The following is an 18932-nucleotide window of genomic DNA, read 5'->3' as shown; positions in this document are numbered from 1 at the left end:
GTGAATGATACTGTATATTATGTGGTTTCGTTAAATAATATAGGCTACCATGTGTTTTGCTATAGCTCGCTTCCACATCCATCTGCAGTATATATGACTGACATTACGCACATTTCAACCCCAAAAAAGGCTTCTGATTAGCCCCGATCCGTTTGGAATAAACGGGGCTAGAATGACTGACAGAAAGAGAGAGAGAGAGAGAGAGAGGTGGAAGAGAGAGAGAGAGAGACAGAGAGAGAGCTACGTGACGCCTATCATTGGCGGAGAGGTTGAACCGTAGAGGAGTCGCAGGGCTTCAGTTGTGTCAGCTCTTGATGTGTTTGTCTCCTTGTTTGCGCACTTTTGACTGACGCGATCATTTTGGTTTTTATCCCCCTTTTCAAGCTCGCCTGTTGCAGCCAACGACGCCAAGTAAAAAAAAAGAGGATCACACGGGAGAACACAAGCAAGGCGCCTTTTTAAAAGAAAAAAACCCTCTTGTTTTTTCTATCGCGTCCATCCGAGCCGGAGGAGCGACGGACGGACGGAGAGAGAGAGAGAGAGCAGCCGCACCAGGAGGAACCACGCTCCTGATTTTCTCCTCCTTTTTTCTGTGATCTTCGCATCTACTGGCATCTGATTTTTTTATTTTTGTGTTCGAGAAACTGCCTCCCCTCCTTTTACACACACACCCATCTATGTGGGAGCCCTGAGAGCGACACCCAGGGGGGGTGGAAACTGAGTCTCAAAGCTCCGCGGATCCCCCAGGCAGCAGTCGAGTCAGCGGGGCCACAGAACAACTCCCTGCCGGCCACCCGGAGCCGACATGCCGCGGAGGAAGCAGGAGGCGCCTCGGCGCGCCGCAGGTACGGACTGGCTTCAGCTTGAACGCAATTCACCTCTCTCTCCTTCTTTCTCTCTCTCTCTCTCTCTCTCTCTCTATTTTGCCTCCCCCTCTCCTCCTCCTCCCTCATTCAGTTACTTTTCATTATTATTTCCTCTCATCCTCTTTTTGTGTTGCTGTAAACTAACAAGGGAAACATCTAGCACTCTGGATCTACTTTTCACAGCTCCAGTATACTCTCAGCACAACTTTTGCTTTCACATACTAGACTTTTTTTAATTTCTGTCATAATTCCTCCTAATCTGTTGATGTCCAATATCAACTACAACACATTATCAGTATTTTCCTTTAAATACCAAAGATCCTTAACTCCACATTTTTCTTATTTTTTCTTTAAATGCAATTGGTAAACAATGTTGTTCCTTTTGTGGTGAAAGGCGTTAAATAGTGGATCAATGGAAAAAAAACAACTCTAATCTTTGAGTCACTTTTCAAGCCACTTAAATGCAAAGTATTCTCTGCTCGTCTCTGTTGTGTATCACGGTTGTGTTTTGAACTGCTGGTATCCGAGGCTTTGGAAAACCGTGAATTTCCTGTCGTTTTATACACAAAATGATTAGTTACGGATGAATCAAAACTGCACATAGTTGTCTGTAGATTATTGATATTTTTCATGTACAGAGAAAGAGGGTTAGGATGTTTTACAGGTGTGACCCCGGTATAGTTAGAGCGATCATCTTACTGCCTCTCAAAAAAGGTCAGAGGTCAGCCTCGGTGTACCGGAGCGTCAGTGTGAGAGGGCTCAATGTGAAAAGCCTTTTTCCCCCATTCTTCATTTTCCCCTACTTCGCCCTCAGAGAACTCGATCTTTCCTATAGGTCTGCCTCTTTTTACTCCTTCACGGCGCCTCCTTCTCCTCGTAGATATTGACTGTGGGATCACGGATGTATACCGGAGAGGCTCGGTGGAGCCCTATAGGGTCAGCTGACTGTCACAGAGGCCTTTAACACTAAAACATCCCGATACATTACGGAAAGTGAACTCTTGTAGTTTGTCTTATATGATCAGTATCGTTCTCTCGTTGAAACATAATGTAGCTTGTGTTTGCCTGCCTACCAGCGATACTGTTACACCATCATGTTGTTGTGATATTCTCTGCAGGAATTTGGATTTTCATAGTGGCATTTCTAGTGTATTTTATCCCCCATCGTATCAGAGTATTTCTGCAATATTCACATACAAACTTAGAGTTTGTTCTTTGTCATTACCTTCGAGACTTTAATATAGTAACCTCTCTTCTTCGAGATTGTTTTTCATCAGTCTGTTTTCTTTCTCTAATTCCCTTCAGTTTCTGGGAAAAAAGTCTTTTCTTCTAGTCTAAAGATTATTTCACAGCCCGGGGTAGGGAGTGCATACTGGAAGAGAGCTTTAATGGACAATTGCCATCTTTGATTTGACGCCTGATTGATCGGCTGTCATCTGGCCGAGCCTTTGATCTGTTCATTCCCGATAAGTGTCAATAAATCACCCCCTCCCTGCTTTCCTCCCTTCCCTCCTCCCTCCCTCCTTCCCTTCCCTCCCTCCCTTGCTCACTCACTCTGGTAGCAAAGCAAAAGGGGGCCTGCTGAAGTCACGTCTGGCCTCGCAAAGTTCTAGCCATTAACACCATCGTTTAATTGCGTCTTTGTGTCTTATTTTCCCCCCACTTTTATGAGCTTTGATTTCTTACTTTTCCCTCCCTCCCCTCCTTCTTCGCCTCGGACTCGACGAGGTTAGAGAACTGCACTCAGCGTTTATTTTATGTTTCCCACTGAAGTGGAGGGGAGAATTTTGGGGTTCTCTTCAAATCATTTACGACACTAATAATTCCGCGTTCGTTTCCACATTTTAAGATTTTCAGGCAATTAAACAAATCCTTGTTTTATTCTGCAGCTTTTCGTCTTGTAAGAAAACACTAATTACCATTTGTGTTTATTGTAGTGAATTAGCAATGATTCATGTGTGACCTTTAACATTTCGTTGTAAGCCGTTTTACCTTTGCACACTTTGCAACTTTGTGTAACTCTCGAGGAAATATCTCCGAGTATGCCTACAGCCTACACATAATTACATATGTGCAGCGGCGCGTGCTCGGAAGACATGCTGCAATGACTTTACAGTACATATAAACAAGCTTGTGATCCGCCGCACACACACACACACACACACACACACACACACACACACACGTAGAGTGGTATGAAAAATGTAACTATTAGCCTAATCGTGAGGCGGAAGACTGGTTTGCTCCATCAGAAGGCCCCGTCAGAGAGACTTTGTTTCATATTTGATTTAATTGTCTGCCCTCTGACAGCCACATTCATCAATGGCCCTAATGGTCAATCAGAGGCTGGCACACAGGGAGAGATAGTCTTATGTGTTCTCAGCCCAGGGCCTTGCTTGATCAAAATGTTTTAGCCCTAATGGACACAATGGGTGGGGGTAAAGGATCGGGTGGATTGACAGACGGATGGATGGATGGATGGATGGATGTGCGGCGAGATGACTTTTTGTTCAGCTGGAATGAGCGAGTGAGTGCGCCGGCAGTGAGAGAAAATGAGGCATTTATTTCTTTGATGAGCGGACGAGAACAAACACGAGGCAGGGCGAAGGAGGAGTTTCATTTTTAGACTATTGGCAGCTTCCTATTTTTTTTTACCCTTCATTCCTCCTCCTCCTCCTCCTCCCTCCCTCCCTCCCCTCCTCCCTCGCTCACAGCTGCAAGTTATAAGGTTGAGGAGAACTGCATGGCACACAAAGAGTGATGACAAATTGATTGCGCCGTAGTGATGGCAAGAGTTATGGGAGGATGGCAAATGATAGGCCTTGATTAGGAGCTAGGGGGGGGGGGGAGAGCACACTCCCAACCTTAAGTTTTTTTTCTCTTTTTCCTCTCTTTTATGTCACTGATTCGGTCTCTCCATCCTGCACCCAGAAAATGAAGCAATCTTTTGCGGTTAAAGACGGCAGATAGATCGCGCCGAGCTTCGGCGATTCACTCAACCATCAAATTTGCTAAAACGACATAAACTCGTAAATCTGGTTAAAGGTCAGCGTGTTTGTCGAGCGGCTCCTTTGAATCTGCGTATTTGGAGATTTTCATGTGGTCTTAATTGGTCATTACCCCAAAAAACAGACCATATGCAGATGCACTCGAACATGGCGTCGCACAAGCCAACTTCTTCTGCTCGCAGTACGAGCAATTTATTCGACTTTACACATCTCTCTCTCTCTCTCTATCTTTTTCCGCGGTGATCCCGCACACTCTTCCTCTCTCTCATCCAACACGCTTCCCACCCCAGCGACGGAGCGCATTCAGCCGTCTAAGAAGAGGAGTTGTTTTGCCAGCTTCATTAGCGTTCTCCTAATTAGCCGAGCGTCTGATGGATCTCTGACAGGCCTAATGATTGGAGATGACAAGCTCAGCACACTGTCACGCTCGCCAATTAGGTCTAGCGGCATAGTTGGATGTAATCAACTTGATCTTACATCGTCCTCATTTGCCACCCACAACCCCCCCTCCACCCACACACACACACACACACACACACACACACACACACACACACATCATTTTTCAACCCCACCACAGGTGAGGCTTTGGACACCAGTGGCGCGGAATGCGTGTGAACGCCGCTAGTCATGTATAGGAAGCTAATCCAGGTCGCTCATTGAGGAGTTTTCATGGCGACGTTGTGTGTGCCTTAAAACACTTGGGCTTATTTGTGTACGCATGTATACGTGCGCACACATACACCATTTTCTGACCAAAGGGTATTTATTTTTTCAGCGCTCCTGACATCAGGAAAGGACAAAGCTCGGATGAACGCTGGGCTTTTGTCTGTGGGCTTCAAAGCCAGGCTAGACCAAACAGATCATTGTTACGGGAGAGGAAGCTTGAACATCAAACATCAAGTATATTTTTTCCAAATTCCACATACCTTATATCCTCACATGTGCAACTACAAATCTATTGTTTGGAGGTATTTAAAATGAAGGATGTTTAGCAGTAAGTAGCAGCTGCATGGCGTTAACATAGCGTCGTGTGTGTGTACGAGTGAAGGTGTATTGTTCTCCTGCGAGCCCGCTGCAGATTGATGACGTTGACACCGGTCATTATTAGCCACTCAATGACACTTTCCCGGAGTGGGAGGATTTTTCACCCCCGCGTTGATTTTTCAGAAACACCTATCATCAGCATGGTGTCCAAAGAGGCTAAGCATGATTTATGTAAATATTAACGTCAAAGACAGATCTGGTTCTGTCCGACACGAGATAGATGGCAGCCGAGGAGGAAAAGCAGCTGATTTCTGTGATTTCTCTGCCTCTCTGTGTGTGTGCAGGCGTGTGTGCGCGTGATTGATTGTAGATGAGAGCGAGAGATTAATCATGCTTGATGTGTGTTAACGTTGCACTCGCGGTGGATCTAAGTCGAGATGCAGTGGCCCATTTAAATATACTCACTCACACACACACACACACACACACACACACACACTCAGATTCACAGGAGGGAGTGGGTACACTCGCATGTACTCACAATGCAGATACACTCACACATTGTTCAGCTGTGGATGACACACAAGTACAGGGCGTTTTGTTATCTCACAGTACATGTTATGTGATCTTGTTTGTTAAAAATACAACATGTTAATAATACAGTGGCACCTTGCATTAGTCCCATCCAGTGGGTGGCAATAGGATCTAATGAAACATGTCGATATAATGAAGCTAATTAACCTTGTTTAAAAAAGGTCTTGATAATTGTATTAACGATTAAGAGAGTGAAAAATTATATTTTTTATAAAGAACACCTTTCACACGGCCCTTTGCTTCAGCCCCACTATCAGCTATAATGCAATGTCAGGCAGGCATTCTACATTATCACCCGCTACGGTACTTTTAGCTGACACACAAACTTTCTTCTATTTTAATAATTGTGACTTTTGGATAAAACATGTCATCTTATTCAGGAGATGCTTTTAGCACTTTGCTTTTTCCTCTCTTCAACATTACAAAAGCTCATTGCCAGGAAATGACACATACGCGACATGGTAGAAGAATTACTAAAAGTCCCTCATTGAAAGATGAAATTCAGAGGTTGCTCGTCCTTGAAGTGAAAGTCGTCCGCTTTGATTTCTAATGAAGTGGATGTGTTTGAATAACAGTTTCCCATCTGCAGTACATTAATCTGAAAGGTGGTGGTCCTTTTGGGCTCCGACTGCTTCCCACCTCACTCAAACTGAAACACAAGAACTCTTTATTTTTTTTCTTTTAATGCGCTGATCATTCATCTGATCATTCTCGGATGTAACTAGAACCTGCTGACAGATCATATTGAGGGAGAATACAAATGAAGTGTAATAAAAGTATTTGGTTCCCTGAGTCTTAACAGTATTTATTCCGTTAGTATGACATATTGGATAGAATTGTACTTATCAGAAATGTATCAAAAGCAGAGTTTCCGACATAAGGACATTGCCTTTAAACCTCAGTCCTTTGGTTTCAGACTATCAAGTGGTTATCAACTTTTGATTACAGTTTGATTCATATCAGTTTACTGCATTAACTTGCTCAGACTACAGGATCACTTTCAGATTTGTCCGGGGGACTAGTTGTAAAAATAGAAATGTGTAAATGTGTTTCATATTATTGTCACTGCCCTGAAAGGTCTGACTGACGCTCAGACGGAGGACAGAGATTTGAACTTGGTTCAGACTTTCAATAATATCTTAAAAATTTTAATAATCAGGCTTATATTGTTGTCCATTCGTTGTAATCACCACATTTCCATCTGAAGTGTTGTTTTTTTTTTTGTTGTTTTTTTAAGAATAGATATTTGTTTTTGTAAAGTTGATCTTAAACACATTTGTTTTCTCTGTACATTTTCACCAGTTTCTTCTATGCCAGTAGTTCCCGGGGGTCGAGACCCCCACATAGGTTTGCAAGATTAATCTATGTGGTCGCCAGAAAATTCTAGGGGTGAAAAATAATAAAAATAAAAATTCCAAATTTATTTTGGATATCTCTTGTAAAATACTTTTTAGTTTGATCTGTTCAGAACTGGGAAGATATTCAAAAGAAACTGTGGAAGGAAAGTCACTCTTCGATTCAACGGCTCACTACTTATAGATATCCAACTGCAGGGTCAGACATCGCTTTGCAGTATGGGCTCACAAGCAACAAAGGTTGGGAACCACATTTTTTATGACCGCCAGCGAGCTAACTTGGCCGGTTAAAGTTGTCCCAAATCCCAAATCTGCCCTCGCTAGCCTAAAACGTACCATGTTTCAGACACTTCCAGTCCCGGTCTCAGTCCTGCTCGCTGCATTACTTTGTGCAGAGTGAGTCTTTCCCAGGCAGCTAACTGACATTGTGATTAGTTATGGCCTTCTTCTGCTTTTCTCAGTGCTCCTGCCCCACTCCGCTCTGCCACAATGAAACCAGAGAGGAGAAAAGATATAAAGTGGGAGAACTGTTGCATAGTTAAATATTCTATCATAGGGAAAGACAGAAAGGTAATGAGATTGTAAAAAAAGATTATGTGCGCGGGCAAGAGAGAGTAGGAGCAAATGAAAAAGCAAGCAAGTAGACAAACGACAATCATAGACAGAGAGACGGAGGAAGAGAGGGAGGGAGGGAGGGGAGCTGGAGCTCCCTCATATCCTCCCCCCTCTTCCCTTCCCTTCCTTGAGGATAAGTGGCTGATGGTTTATAAACAGTGTTTCTTTTCCTCCCTCTCCCAAAATCTTCCGTCATGGCTCCCATTAGGTTGACAGCTGTCAATTAGAGCTCCCTTGGTCTGGCGCACTGCACTTTATTGCAGGCAGTTGATGCTGTCATTTTGCTCCCAGTTTCGCCTTGAGCGTTATCACGAGCGCTCAAACAGTCAATAGCTGATGCATCAGCAGTTATTTCTTAAATTGGCTCACAAGGCTGCATCCTTTCCTCATTTTTTTTTCCTCTCCCCCCCTCTCCCCAATTCTTCTCCCTCTTGTCGCTCTCTATCCTCCTCCTCCTCCCCGCTCTCCTTTTCCTCCCCAAAGATGATTTTGTGAGGAGAGAGCGATGGGTTGTTGGGTGCAAGAGAGGTTGCAGAGCACAGGACACATACATGCACAGAAATATGCTAAAGAATGTGCATCTGGATCTTTTTTTTTGGCATGAAGTTATGTATACCAATAAACACCAGATGCAACTGAAGGTATGTTTGAGGATGGTTGCACAATGGAAAAATTATAATAAATTCATTTCCCATGATATTTACAAAGACAAGAAGGAGAAGAAAAAAAAGATGTATTAAAAATACTTATATTGTGTCTCTTTGGAACATGTTTCTTATATTATTCTTAATAATATCCTTATAAATTTAGCAAACAAATCAGAGCAATTATCTTAAAATGGCTTTTAATGAAGTTTTCTGACGGAAATTAAAGTTGCAAATAATATATAGTGTGCAATAAAGAATAATAACTGGAATAAGAGTAAAAACAAGAATTAGATAAATAAAAATAAATTAATTAAAAAATAGAATAAAATATATATATAGAGATAATAAAATGTGGAGGCGGGTTGCGCAATTCTTTAGTAAATAAAAATGTTAAATAATGGAAATCTATAGGCTGTCTGAATATAGAATACAGAGAGAGTCAAAATGTTGATTTTAATAATGTTAGTGTTTTGTGTTGGAATAATATTCACTGTCAAACTATGTAATAGACTTTAAATGTACCTGTAATAATAGCGATCAAAAGGTTACTGGCCCTAATCCAACCAGCAGCCCCTCGCTGTGAGGTCCGATTGGCTGACGGGCCCACACCGAGGCACCCTGGGAAAACGGCTAAAACAGGAAATGGAGTGATCTCCGCACACGCACACACACTTCCTGTGCTGACACAAAGCAGATATATGTGTGTTTACTGGGATCCTATAGTATAAGCTCTACACCAGACCTGCTGTATTACAGTGAAACTGTTACTGGGGGGGTGGTCGGCCCACACGGAACATGTCCTAAAATCAGGGTCATCATCAAATACTGGAATCTAAACTCTGAATGACATCAAGTTTCTCTTTGGTTTCAATCATTTTACAACTTTTGAGAAAAACTTTTTTCAGTCAAGTAGCTGTCTCCACCAAGACAACTGGCTTCTGTTCGTGGTTAGCTATATTTTTATAGCATGTACAGCCGGTTATACTCGCTGTCATGTTCAGGAGACAGGGGATAATGTGTGTGTGTGTGTGTGTGTGTGTGTGCGTGTCTTGAAGAGGCTCATGGAGTTTAAGGAGCTGCAGGGCCAGTAGGAGGACGAAGACAAGGTGTGTGTGTGTGTGTGTGTGTATCTTGTGAGTGTCATCTGGGCTCAGCTCCAGGTCTGGGTTTCTTCTTACCCTCAGTGGGGGTTGTCTTTATGTTGCAAAGTGTGTGCGCATATGGGTGAGTGTGTGTGCGCACGCTCGCGCAATCAGAGCCCCTCGCTTCCCTTTCCCACGGAGGCTTTGGCTCAACCTAGACCAGACTGGCAGCCATCAGTCTCGTGTGTGTGTGCGTGTGTGTGTGTGTGTGTGTGTGTGACGGTGGCTGTGATGAAAGGCAGGGGAGCCAGCGAGGACCCGTCTGAGGCCCTGGTAATCAGGGCCAGCCCCGAGCTGACATCCTTCTCAGGCTGACAGCGCCTTCCTCTTCTCTCCTCACACACACACACACACACATAAACACACACATGGCTGCATGGTCACCACTCAGTCACTGCCAAAAAGACAGTCCAACATGCCTTTCGGCCCTCCTGTTCCTCCTTCTTGTTTCATGTCCTGATCAGTTTCAGATGCCGGGTATTATCATCACCCTCTGCAACACCGCGACCGATTGAATGCGTGTGTGTGTGTAATCTGACGGTTTAACCAGGGAATGCGTCGTTTGATATCGTCTGGTTTTACAAGGGTGTGGTTGGAAACGCGTGTGTGTAAAACCAGCGTACTCACCTCAGCATGTGTGTGTTTTTGTGTCTCAAAGGGGGTTAACAGCGAGGAGGCAGGTGAGAGAGAGAGAGAGAGACAGAGTCAACCGTGCTGAAAAGGGGGGAGAAAAAAGTGAGCGAGAGAGATGAGAGGAGTGAGGAGGAAGGCTGTTTTATTTTATACTGCGAGGGCCTGTTGCTAATTAATGTTTCTTGGTCGGTTTCTGTCGGAGCTGAGTAATGTTTTTGATCTTTATGCCTGATAACTGCATACCTAATGAGATTTCAAAGCTGGTGGAGATGGGAGTTGCTGCTCCCTGCAATTATTGACAGATGCCTTTTCTCCGCCACTGGCTGCCGCGCCATAAATCCTTCCTCAGTAATGAGCTTGAGAAGTGCCACCCTGCCAGTGAGCTAATGAAACCGAGCAAGGGGGGCCGCCCGCGCGCGTGTGTGTGTGTGTGTGCATGCGTGCAAAAGAGTGCATCACACTCCTCTGACACATTTTTTTCTCTTTAAATGCACTCTGCAGATGTCAGCCACCTCGCCTGCTAGCGACAAAGAGAGAAAAGAGGCAGGAGAGAGATAGTCGATGAGGGGGAAAGAAAAAAAGAAAAAGAAACACAAAGCCGAAGCCTCTCTGTTTCTCCACTTTATGAGAAGTTTCAGGGTGCTGCCGGAGGGCGCTCAGGTTACAGCCCCATGTTAAGGCTATTTGTCTAGGTTTGGCTGTTTTATTTGAAATGCTAGTATCTCTGTTGCAAACGGGACTGTGATTGATATCGTTGCGCTCCCCCTTTCCCTCTCCGCCGCTCGCCTGCCCAGATCCAGCAGTCGCTTCTCTCTCCTTTTCTTCTCTGTTTCCTCGACGAACTCTTCCTCTCCGTAACTTAGCCAGGGAAAGGGCTTGATAAAAAAAAAAGAAGTGGCACGTGAAGAAAGAGAGATCCCCAAAAAAGAGGAGAAACTGAAAAGGAAAAGCACGGCGGCCTTTTCTCTGCCCCGAACACATTCCCCCAGACAGACTATCTGGTGCAGTTTAGAGCGTGCGCTTCTATATTAGACCGTGTGTTTGCGAGTTAACGCGTTTACGAGGACGCATGCGTGTTCGCTGCGTGTTTTTCGGAGTGTTTCCAGAAACCAGAGGCGAGTAGACGAGCGCCGTCTCACTGCCAAACAGTCGATTTCCCCCTCTCATCGTCCACACCATACATCACAGACCCACCCTTCTCTCCTGACACAATGACGTGTGTCATTTATCAAACAGGGCCTTGCCAGGGCCTCACATGTGTGTGGGAGCGTATTGCGGTGTGTGTGTGTGTGTGTGTGTGCGTGCGTACGCAGTTGTGTGTGTTTACAAGCACACGTGTGTGTGTGTGTTTCAGTGTGTAGGACTGTCCTTCCTTCTGCCTCTGAGGTCCACCCCTCCAGGGAAGGAGGAAGGGAGTGCGGGATGAAGAGGAAGAAACAGACAGAAAGATGGGGGATTATTACTGCTGAGTGAGTGAGTGAGTGAGTGAGAAGTTTTGGGCCCGAGTTCTTTCCGTATCCCCCATGGCTGATCGGGAGAAAAACAGCATCTGCGTGCGATATTGATACAGCAACTTTGAATAGTATTTTACACACAATTACTCACATTTCACATCATAAATACGTATAGATTGTAAATCACAGGTCCATTAATCTCCCTGATGCATGCGCAGGCACGCATTTGTGTTGGTGTGTCAATAACAATCTGTGTATGTCTCTCTCACATGCTCATGTGTCTTGGGGGTTGCTTGCAGGCGTGTATCAGTCACTGTGTCTAACACACAGACACACACAAACTCACAACCAAGCGCAACTCTCTCCCATGGGTTCGGGCAGTGCAGTCTCTCTCTCTCTTCACTTTTCCCTGATTCAAAGGGAGGCCTTATAGAAGATGGATGCTCCTTAAAAAAAGAGCCCGTTGATGGATATGAATCTGGCCCTGCCATTCATCACTGCTATATTATTTAGACTGGATCGCTACAGAGCTGTAACCTGAGCTACGAGTGTGTTTGTGTGTGTGTGTGTGTGAGGACACGGCAGGTGAAGGAGGGGGGAAGGAGGAGAAGGAGGAGGAGGGGGGGGGCAGCCGTGTTCTCACCAAAGGGAGGGAAAGACGAATAACAGCAAAGTGAGGTGAAGAAGTGACCGAAATTGAGCAGCAAATAAAACACAAAAGAGAGAGAGTAAAGGTAAAAATAACCATGAGGGGTCAGGAAAGGTCAAAGGTTGGAGTTGATGATGGGTGTCAACAGAGTTCGTCCTCTCCCAAGGCAATGCACAGTAATATTGTGATGACTGAAAGGAATCAGATGAAGCGATATTTTGAAACCTTTTACATGGTCCAAAGTAACATAACTTCTCTAAGAATGTATTTGCATTGTAGATGGTTTAAACTCAAAATCAGTTTACATGTGTTTGGGAGGACTCCGGGTCTCACTCCCAGGGCCGACGTCTGGTCAGTGGCCCCCGGCATCTTGATATTGACGCACCAAGGCGCCCTTTAGCATCTGTATGAGACGCACCGGGCTTTCAACAAACTCCAGTGTAAACCCATCCACGTCATTATTAGTAACGCACGTAGTATTAATAGCGAGAAGTCCGCAAAGGATGGGTGGTAGGGTCTGTGGATGGGTCAAACAAACAGGACTTTTACTCAGGGGACCGGCATTCATGTCCCAAGTGAAACCAAAAGTTGAGTGATCCTTACTAGCAACGTTATGTCCCGATACGTCTGTAGCTTTAAGCCAAACCATGATGTTTTTTTCTAACCCCAACTAAGTAGTTTTTTTGCCTAAACCTAACCGCGACCGTTTCACAACCAGTAACCGCGAACCTTCAGCGTCACAATACTACGCAAAAGACCTCTGCCCAAGCGGCCAAATATGACGAATAGGAGTTGCAGTACTACTGCATATGTAAACAAAGTTATATAAAGCTTTTTGTGGCTTCAGAGGGAGCTGCGTAAAACCTCAAGTGATATCCCTCGAGTCAGCGAAGATTGGGGTTGAAGACTTCAATATGTTGGGGGAGTGGAGTCAGAAAGAAGTGAGCTAACCAGACCTCTGTAGTCCGCTCCTCATCTCTGCTTGAAGCTAGCATGTTAGCCTCTACATTTGACACGTTATTTTTTTAACTGTCTATCGTGAGTCCAACAGTGTTGTAGGAGGGCAATGCTAAATTGGTGGAGAACTTTTTTTAAGAAAACTGGATATCATGTTCAAAGATGGAACCCCACATTTTTTGGCCCATAGAGCATGCACATTAGAGTCCTCCCCTGACGGAGGCTACATCCACACTAATACGTTTTTGTTTTAAAACGCATAACTTTTGCTACATTTATGCCCAAAGTTCACACTACTCTTTTCGAGCCCCTAAAATGGAGAAGTTTGAAAACGCTGCTGACCCCGTTTTAGTTTTAAAACTCCCGGATTGTGTTTTAATCTGGATGGACAGAAACGGAGACCTTTGAAAACAATGACTCATACGCACACGTTCGCTTCTTGATTGGGTCTCATCAGTCATGACGTGTCCTTCCCTGATTCGTCATGCCCCATCACGTGACCTTGTTGTCTCTGCTAGCAGCTGTTGTGCAGTTAAATTCTGCATTTTATAATGCTGCTACTGCCTACATGCACAGGAGGCAAGCTATTATTTGAGCGCTTTACATCAATTCCCCTGTCCAATGTGGAAGTTATTGGCCGTAATGATTTGGGGATTTGCAGCTTTGGCAATGCCATCCTCACCCTAAACAACCACCATGCCTCATAACTATTTTTCTACCAGTGCACACAAGGCAGCCATGTAGCAAGCATGCTAACAGTGGCAGATAATTAAACTGAAGGAAAAACATGAATGCCTCACTGCACACACATTTTTTTTTTTTTTTATAGGAACCTAGTTTATACAGCATGTCAACCCTGCATGTACATGCAATAACTTGAATTTGTGTGTTATAACATTCAATGCATGTTTTAATCATCGGCCTGTGATTATTGCTGGGTAACTATTACTGTAGTACTTTACTCCGTAGTACTTTGCAGATGTCATTTTCCCATCAATTTCTGTGTATTTAATATTTAATAACACAAATTTAGAATTCATAATGTAAAATACAATTTGTGTGATTTGCATGTTTGCATGCACTACTGCAAATCTAACACATGTTGTTTTATGTTTATATTTTACAATGCATATACAATAACAGTTTGGGCACCAGCCTGAACAGATCGGTCTGCAGTGAAGTCTAACATTTCAGTTTTTATTTTTAGATGTTCTGTTTTTGTAACTGGTTGTCCGTAAATCCATGCTAAAACAAGAGGAGATGTAAAAGTAAAGAGCGAACAACGACAAACTCTACGGCTCCTTCTCAAAACTCCTTCCACTCGCCTGTAAGCGTTTTAAATGAGATCAGTTACATTTGGGGTTTTTCGGTATGTTCCCTCCTTCCCTCCCCTCTCACTCTTCCCAGGTTTCTATAGCGCCAAGGCAGACGTGGTGATTTATTGTGGCCATCCATCTCTGGTACTCATCCATCACCGGCCGGTTGCTAGGCGATCATGGCAGCAGCTGTTTGCTTTTGAGTTCAACAGAGGGGCCGTCAGTCAGCGGCGGCAGGTGAAAAGCATTACGAACGCGCCGTTGTCACGCCGAATAATTAATCAAAGGCGGGAAAGATAATTAAAAAGATATGACCCTTGCTGGTACTTGGTCCTGGGTTTGCCCAGAGAGGGAGGGGAGGAGGGGGAGAAGGGAAAAATAGAAAAAAGGTGAGACGAAGAGGACTCTTTATTTGACGCTGCTTCTTTGCAGTATCGTGCTCAAATGGTTCCACCTCGCTTCTAACACGCATTTGATGACTGCAGACTTTGCCGTAGCTTTTGGACCCCCCCCTCCCTCAAACGCTCGTGGAGGAGAGGAATGAGTGAGTGCTGATAAAACAGGCTCTCCTGTTCGTCAGTGGCACTACTCCATTTAATTAGGAGGAGATGGGCTGGAAAAAAAGGAGAGAAAGGAATTTTTAAAAAAGGCCTGGCAGAGAGAACGAAAGAGCTCTTAAAACATGGTGTGAATGCATCATCACCTCCAGTTGCACTCGCGCAGCTATATGCAGAGACCAGACTGAGTGGTAACCACCTGCTCTGTCAACATTTCAAAGATTATTTTTGGCATTTTAAGTTTTTTTGGACACCATGTGGGAGGCAAATGGGAGAAGAAAGGAGAGGAGAGAGTGGCGTGACAGAGGTTTGATAAACCGAGGCGTCAGTACGGTTCAACCGAAGTGCCTGTCGAACAGCGTCGATACACCCCACGCTTCCCTGACAATGTGTGGGCAGTGGAAGCGGGCAGGAGGTGAGAAAGTGAACTTCTCTCTCAAATTCTCTTTTTTTCATTCTTTACCTAACTACTTCTGTCACTCTTTGTATGTATAAACCAGTGCAACGCTGTGCACGAGTCGAGACTGTCCAAGAGTGTGCACTCTTTATTCCCTTTTTAAAAAAAACAAAAAACATTGTGTCTCACCTCTTTCTGACAAGCTTTTCACCCCGGAACATCTATGAACATTGTTGCCTTCTAATGTGGTTAAACGTCATGCCATACGAACTATTTCGTACTAGACCCTTCAGCCTTTTTGCCGCCTTTACTTCCTGTCACTTCAGGAAAAGTTCTATATTCATTTATTAAACACAATACTGTCTATGTATCCCTTTTATAATCATTCTAAGATCATCATTCTGTTCATACATGTTTCCGTTGTGCACAAATGTGTGTTCATGCGTACACGTTCATCTCAGCCTTCATATTCCTCCGTGTCACATCTTTGATCTCCCAAGCCGGGTACCATGTGTTTTGACGTCCCTCATTTTCTCACCACCATTTATTATCTAGAGTTTATACAGAACTAGCAGCACACCGGTGGAACCAAACGTTCTGTACACACAACAAGCCGGGCTCTGAGACATAACAACAGCATGGGAGAGAAATACACAGACTGAGAGACAGACAGACAGACATTGTCTTGTTTTTTGCATATCAGGCTCATTTTGGGATGTCTGAAATGGCCTTGCTGCGCTCACAGATGATTTATATTTTCCTGTTTTTTACAAAATATAAGATTTTTTTTCAGAATTAAAAGACATTAGCTTGAAATAGGAGATGAAATCTTCGATCAAAAGTACCTTCAGTACACTTCCCAAAGATCAATTATAAATTTGCGCAAAATATCTGTATATATGAATGACATATCTATGAAAACATAAAAGATTTTGGACTTCAATCCTTGATCTGTTATTGTTTATTGGAAAAAAGTATTTCAGAAGGAAATTAAAGGTATGATTCACCCCAAAACGGTAGTTTTTGTATCAATTACTAACCGTGTTTTACTTTGAATGCCAGATAAAAGAAGGTGTTCTGGCCATGATAACTTCTGTATGTCTTTTACATTGCATTAAGGGTTGTTTGTAGCCTTAATTTCGGTAGCTAGTTTCTATCGGTCTGTCTACATTGAGTCTGCTTCATCAGAATCAGAAGTGTCTATTAAGTTCAGTTTAATTTACAAGAGTGTTCTGCTGGTTAATGTCACCTGTTGTGTTAGTGTGTTGGAGAGCTACGGTGGGCGATGCAAAAACTCAAATGGCTCTATCTAGAGTCAGTTGTTGTAAGAGTAGCGTTTGCAATTTAGAGCAGAGCCAGTACGTAGAGAGTGTGTGTGTGTACCTGGGAAGTGAGTGTTGAAGCAAGAGAGAGAGAGCGGCGGCAACGGGAGCGAGTAACCTTATTGACGCCGGCCCAAGCAGAAATAGTTAACAGAGACTCTCCACAGAGACAGAAATGGCTTATTCTAAGGTAACAAAAACACAACAGTTCTTACTAGCAGGTGATTATACACTAAAGAAAACATACTTATTGATATTTTTTTTCCTGGGATGGCAAAGTCATGATCCGCCCTATGCTGCCTCTGATTGGCTAGTACTCATTTCCTTTGTTGGTTAGGTTTTAGGCATGAGGAGTGAGATTGGTTACAGTAAGAATATCAGAGTAAGCCAATCAGAGGCAGAGTAGGGCGGGTCATGCCTTCGCCATCCTCGGAAAAAAAATATATTGTGACCAGTAGGCTATTGTTTACTGTATGTTATTTACAGGTAAATAACTCAATTATGAATAGCTAAATATATTGTATACTGCACTGCATTCATACATTATTTAAAAGGATCTGTATACCCTGTTATATTTGAAGTGTATCTTATCTTTCTTCAACCAAAAAACAAGTGTTTTAAAAAGGGAGTGCAGTGTCCATAGGTATGAATACATGAGGACATAAAAGAGGACAGATTGACAGACACTTACCCAGGTAGTTAGGAGGAATAGCGAGGGAGAGAGTGTAAGGGAGACATGTAGCTATAGACGTACATAGACCAGGGGAAGGGAGACAGAGAGAGAGAGCAGCAGACAGAGCATCAGTCAGCATTTAACGTTTCTGCTTTCTACCTTTTCTGCCACTCTTCCAGGAATGATTTAGCCTCGAGCCTTGCCCCAGGTTATATCCAGTCTCACTGAACTCTCTCTCTCTCTCTCACACACACATACACACACACACACACACACACACACACACACACACACACACACACTCACACTATCTCGTAAACATCACAGAACTCTGCGACATAAATGAAAGTCTCTGTTTTGATTGAACCAAATGAAAGAACACAGGCTATTTAAAGGCACATCGGCATGCAGAATCACAAGTAATCCACAGTTGGGGGGGAAACAGAAAGAGAAAGGAGTGCTGTGTATGTGTGCGTGCCTTTCATTAGCACTTATAACCCAGTCAATAGACACTTGATTGGTTAACATGCAGCTATTGATTCATCGACCATTTATAAGCTCGGGTGTTAAACGCCTCCCCGTACGCAGCTCCGACTGCTACTGTATGAGTGGAATCTACTCTGAAACGCTTTACGCTCATATCTGAAGGCCTGGGAATAGAATATATTCACAGCGACGTTTTACTTTTAGTCTGACTTCTCTCCTAATCAATAAAAAATCTGCCTCTGGAGAGGTCTAACCCTGAATGAGATATTATCTGGGTGTACTAAAACCAAGTTCCTGAAAGCAAAAATGGTGTTTCCGAAGAATCTATTAATTCCTGAACTCTTATAAGTCATGATTTAAAAAAAAACAAACAATGGGCCTCATGAAGCAACTTTCTCTTAAATTGATTTTATATTTTCTCTTTTGTTAAGAGAAAAAATAAAAGAAATCAACTCCAGATGCACCAAACGTTCTTAACCATCCACATCTGCTCTTATCCAGGTGTGCTGAACGATGAATCCCACTTGATCATAAATTGAAGGCGTGTGGGCGATTGTTTGTTATTAGCTAAGTTAATGCCCCCTAAACACTATATATATATATAAGGGCAGGTGTTGTGCCGTGTGCAAATACTCTGCCACAAGATAAGAGTTTCTAAGAGTATTAAATACTTAACAAATTACAAAAAAATGTGCAATTCATTTGTGATCAATCGTGCTTAATTATGGGCAATCACACGATTAATCCCGATTATTTCAACCGATTGACAGCCCTATCTCTTACCTAACAGAAGAACAAAAATAGGAAAACATTGGTGAATTCCAGAAATCAATGGGTACTAACAAAATGAGAACAAATCCTGGCTACAAACAAAAATGAGAGGAAATTGCTTCTTATATCTCTTCCTGCATGAAGCTCAATGTGTGTTAGATAACTCCCTTATGTCATATGGGCTTCATTTCACTTGGCTGTCCTCCTGCATGAATCGTCACCACATGGCGTAAGCCAAAGCAACCATTACATATCTCAGTCGAGAATTCAAGCGATTAAGACCGCTGGATCCGCATCCACTGTGACTTCTATCAGCTGAAACACGTGTCACTCTGGAATGAAAGCAAAATGAGATATCCGTTATTTGAAAACAATTTTAAAATGATTGCCGGACGACAAAGTTAAACTCACTGTGAAATGTTATCGAAATTATGGAGCGTCTCGAGGCTTTAACTTAAAAGCTGGTAACTTCATAGGGGATGTAAATATTTGTATATTAAAAT

General features: G+C 43.4%; 1 protein-coding gene across 3 annotated transcripts in view; it reads left to right on the top strand.

The window, feature by feature from the left end:
• tshz3b (teashirt zinc finger homeobox 3b) overlaps window positions 1-18932 on the top strand; it is a 44338-nt gene that overhangs the window by 1445 nt on the left and 23961 nt on the right. For all 3 annotated transcript variants that reach the window (XM_074660207.1, XM_074660217.1, XM_074660197.1), the window contains exon 2: window positions 385-845. In XM_074660207.1, coding sequence (XP_074516308.1) covers window positions 806-845 — 40 coding nt within the window. In that variant the 5' untranslated portion in view covers window positions 385-805. The remainder of the gene's footprint in view (window positions 1-384; window positions 846-18932) is intronic.

This window comes from Sebastes fasciatus, chromosome 2 (genome assembly GCF_043250625.1).
Source record: "Sebastes fasciatus isolate fSebFas1 chromosome 2, fSebFas1.pri, whole genome shotgun sequence".
Classification (NCBI taxonomy): Eukaryota; Metazoa; Chordata; class Actinopteri; order Perciformes; family Sebastidae; genus Sebastes; species Sebastes fasciatus.
Note: the sequence above shows the minus strand (reverse complement) of the source record. Positions and strands in the feature narration are given on the sequence as shown.